The sequence below is a fragment of the Labeo rohita genome, chromosome 3 (genome assembly GCF_022985175.1).
Source record: "Labeo rohita strain BAU-BD-2019 chromosome 3, IGBB_LRoh.1.0, whole genome shotgun sequence".
In the NCBI taxonomy this organism is placed as follows: domain Eukaryota; kingdom Metazoa; phylum Chordata; class Actinopteri; order Cypriniformes; family Cyprinidae; genus Labeo; species Labeo rohita.
In genome coordinates this window covers 41111744-41116457 of record NC_066871.1, presented here as the reverse complement: position 1 = coordinate 41116457, position 4714 = coordinate 41111744, and the positions used below count along the sequence as shown (strand labels likewise).

Sequence of the window (4714 nt, the reverse complement as noted above, 5' to 3'; positions counted from 1 at the left end):
ACTGATTTGACAGATTCATTAAAAGAATGAACAATTCACAAAGCATTTCATTTTGTGAAGCAATTTTACAGATTCTTTGAAAAGAATCAACTACAGTGAACAATTCTTTTGTGATGTGCAAAACAATTGTTCAGACTGCTTTGTGATTCAATTTGACTGACTCATTGAAAAGAATCAACGACTCTTTTGTGAATCACAAAAGGTTTTGTTCAGGCTGTTTTGAAAACCAATTTTACAATTAACAATTGCAAAATTGTGAAACAATTCATTCAGACTGCTTTGTAAAGAGATTTTACAGATTAATTAAAAAAGAAATGACTAGAATGAACAATTCTTTTGGGGTTCACAAAACTAATGGCTCAGGCCGCTTTGCAAACCAATTCTACAGTCAAATTACACTTTTGTGAAAACAGGGAACTGCAAGAGAGGAAAACTGTATTTGCCACCAGAGTAAACGTATGGTCACATATAGATGCAGGAACAGGAATAAACGTGACAAACTCTCCATGCGTCAGGAAGCAAAATTGTGGGTATTGACGTGGAAGAGAGGGTGGCTTTGTTTATTGCATGTCAGTCAAAAATAAAGTCTGAATTCTAACGTTATCCAACCTGATCCTGGAAGCGGGAGGTACAACGTTCGCCGTCTCTCTTTCTGGACAGTTTGGCACCACAGACAGGACAGACTCCACCCGCACCTCTGAATACACAAACTGATATGGCATAAAACATTTCATTCCTGCTTATTCATTATATAAACGTCTGACTCGCTGAAAAAAAGAGTGATTTAAAAAATGCATGCACAGATGTTGTGGTGCCACCGTATCTCTGAGTTTTCACTTATCAGTTTGATAATGTCAGCAGAGTGAATGAAGGCAACAATCTGTTGTTTAGGCCGAGAGCCATCAGAGCTCCTTTAATTATTAGCAGTGTTTTTCATTACTTTTATTGCTCATATTAGCGTTAGTGATATGATTAATGCTCTAAGCATGTCATGTTCTGTCTTTTGCACTTAGATAAATTACTTTCTAAATGTCATTAATAATATAAGAGCATAATTCTAGTTAAGAAGCTTGTATCTGCTTCAGATCACTCTAGGTTAAAGTTCATGTTTTCTTGAAGACTGGTGCTCTTCTGCCCTCTGCTGCTCAGAAGAGACAGTGCACTGAATATGACCTCAATAGATGTAACATCTGCTTTACTTCTAACATATACATTTCATGGATATGTTCTGATCTGTAAATGCATCTGTTGGTGTCTCTCTCTTGCTGTCTGTAAGACTTAAAGGGATAGCTCACTAACTAACATTATCCCTTTAAATTCAGATTTTGCAAAGCTGAATGATATGATTAAAGGATTAGTTCACTTCCAGAACAAACATTTACAGATAATTTACTCACCCCATGTCATCCAAGATGTTCATGTCTTTCTTTCTTCAGTCGTAAAGCAATTATGTTTCTTGAGGAAAACATTTCAAGAATGTTCCCCGTATAGTGGACTTTATGGTGCCCTGATTTTGAACTTCCATGTAGTTTAAATGCAGCTTTAAAGGGCTCTAAATGATCCCAGCCAAGAAAGAAGGGTCTTTTCTAGTGCAACAATCTGTCATTTTCTAAACAAATTGACAATTTATATGCTTTTTAATCTCAAATGCTCGTCTTGTCTGGTCTCTGTGATGCGCATGCGTAGTCTATGGCCACGTTTACACTGTCAGTTTTTGGGATTGAAAAAAGGAAAGGAAAAGAAAAGGAAAGGATGTGACGTGTGGCCAAGTATGGTGGCCCATACTCGGAATTTGTGCTCTGCATTTAACCCATCCAAGTGCACACACACAGTAGTGAATAGTGAACAAAACACACGCACACACATACTTGGATCAATGGGCAGCCATATTGCTATCTCTGCAGTACCCGGGGAGCAGTTGGGGGTTCAGTGCCTTGCTCAAGGGACTCAGTCATGGTATTGAGGGTGGAGAGAGCGCTGGCTATTCACTCCCCCCCACCTTCAATCCCTGCTGGATCTGGGACTCGAACCCACAACCTTTCATTTATAAGCCTGACTCCCTAACCACTGAGTCAGAATTCACGGAGAGAAGGGCAAGATGAGCGTTTGAGATTAAAATGTATTTAAATTGTATTTTTTTAATGAAAATAACCAATCGTTTCACTAGATAAGACCCTTCTTCCGCGGCTGGGTTCGTTTACAACCGCATTTAGGACCGTTTGAAGCCGCATTTACACTGCCTTTTGGAAGTTCAAAATCGGGGCACCATATCAGTCCATTATATGAAGAAAAATGCAGAAATGTTTTCCTCAAAAAACATAATTTCTTTACGACTGAAGAAAGAAAGACATGAACGTCTTGGATGACAAGGGGGTGAGTACATTATCTGTGAATCTTTGTTTTGGAAGTGGACTTCTCCTTTAACACTGGGTCGGTATTTCTATAGCGATTTAGGATGATTTTGAACTGTCTTAAACCGGAAAAAAATGCAGACAGATGAGCATTCGAGGTTTAAATGTATATAAATTGTCCATTTGTTTTGAAAATTATCGATCGTTTTGCTAGTTAAGACCCTTCTTCCTCGGCTGGGATCGTTTAGAGCCATTTGAAGCTGCATTTAAACTTGGGGGCACCATTTAAGTCCACTGTATGGAGAAAAATCCTGAAATGTTTTCCTCAACAAACACAATTTCTTACTGACTGAAGAAAGAATGACATAAACATCTTGGATGATAAGAGGGTGAGTAAATTATCATTTTATTATTATTATTTTTATTATTAATTTTTGCTCTGGAAGTGAACTAGCTACTTCCTTCAGTGCAATGCAAACAAAATAAAAAAAGGATTATCTATAAACAAGTGTTAAACAAGTATATATATATATATCAGGTGGTGTGCATGTCCCCTTTTATTATCATAACATTCAAATATAAATTTTGTTGTTGTTTTGTTGTATGTTATGTGCATTTTAGAGTCTTTAGTTGCACTTCAGTTTGTTTGGTTGTTTTGTGCATTTCAAAGCATTTAGTTGCAGTTCAGTTTATGCTCAGTTTTTCCATTCATATACTTAGTTAGCTAGTTAGTGCATTTCAAAGCATTTAGTTGCACTGTTGTGTAGGCTCAGTTTTTCCATTTCCATTTGTTTTTATTTTTATTTTATTTCTTTTAGTTGAGGATGATAACATTGCCTCTGGTGGTGGCGTGTGTCTCTCTGTCATGCGTGTGTGATAGATTAGAGTGAATGCTGCTAAAACAGATGGTTCAGTCCCTCCTCACAATCAAGATTAGGATTACTCGGGAGCCCTGCACCGTATTACACACACACACACACACACACCCACACACACAATCAGTGTGTCTTAAAGACGTGAAGCACAGAAAACAATAGAGACAAGCCCTCATCTCCATCAAAACCAATAACTTCAACCCAGATTTCATTTTGCAGTAATGTGTTGCTGCAGACGCTAGAAAACCAATGATATACATCCAAATATGCATTTACAAATATGCGTGTATGTGTAAGTCAGTGTAAGTCAGCGTAAGTAAGTGTAAGTCAGTTCTTAACAAGATTTCTGTTCCTAATAAATGCAGTTTGTTTTTTTAAATGTATATTTGTCCGATTCCTAAAAAAAAAATAAAACATATCACAGTTTCCACAAAAATATAAAGCAGCACAACTGTTTTATAAAATTGATCAGCATATTAGAACGATTTCTGAAGGATCATGTGACAGAAGATGAAGTAATGATGGTGAAATTTCAGATTTGATCAGAGGAATAAATTACATTTTACAATATATTCACATAGAAAACATTTATTTAAAATTGTAAAATATTTTCAACATTTTACAGCATTTTTGAGTAAATAAATGCAGCCTTAAGGGGTAAAAAACATAAAGTGTCTAACATTAGGCCTAGTGTATGTATCTGAATTTGGAACTAATAGGCCTAGTTCCTTTTATCTTTTAGACTCTGCTCCTCATTTCTTCATCCAGGATTAAAGTATTTTTAGGCCCAGGCACTGTTTTTATTATGAAACACCAATCGTTTTACCTTTCTTTATCCACTTTTTTATTTGCCCTAATATGCAATTTATCTGCAAATGCCTTGGCAGTACAAACATGTTTGTGATGCCAGTAAAACGCATTAAAACTGAAAGATGGACAGATATAAGCCGCAAATGCTCTGGCGATACAGATGTACGATTATTAGTCATGCCAATAAAGCACATTAAATTGAAACTGAGAGACAGACAGACAGTGAGTGAGAGAGAGACAGAATGAGAGGGAGATTTGTGTCAACTAATCCCTCACAGGTCTGTACGTCCTGAGATACACAACTCACGATCCGTCTCAGTCCTTCACCGTCCCGCCGCCACCATGAGCTTCATCGCCGACGATGTGGAAATAGACCCGGTCACCCTCAACCTCATCATCCTGATCGCCAGCTATGTCATCCTCCTCCTCGTCTTCCTCATCTCCTGCATCCTCTACGACTGCCAGGGCAAGGATCCCACCAAGGAGTACGCGCCCGACCCCGTGCCCAACGTCAACCCCGCTCCCATCCGGCTGGTGGTCATGCAAAGTTCGCCCGCCAACGCCAGGTGGGACCAGAACAAGACGGTGACCACTTATGAACCTCCGGGCGCAGAGAAAAAGAGTACTTTGGTCTGACAGGCTGGAAGGAGACAAGAGGACTGATAATAGCAGCTCAAC

General features: G+C 38.4%; 1 protein-coding gene across 1 annotated transcript; it reads left to right on the top strand.

Annotated features, from left to right (window-relative positions):
• Positions 1-4324: 4324 nt before the first annotated feature.
• LOC127163046 (small integral membrane protein 36) lies at positions 4325-4702 on the top strand. Its single transcript, XM_051106057.1, has one exon. The coding sequence runs from the start codon at positions 4379-4381 to the stop codon at positions 4670-4672; it is 294 nt and encodes a 97-aa protein (XP_050962014.1). The 5' UTR covers positions 4325-4378; the 3' UTR covers positions 4673-4702.
• The last annotated feature ends 12 nt before the right edge of the window (positions 4703-4714 follow it).

Excerpts from the sequence above, each read along its gene's own strand:
- LOC127163046 (XM_051106057.1), top strand. The coding sequence starts at position 4,379 with ATGAGCTTCATCGCCGACGATGTGGAAATAGACCCGGTCACCCTCAAC.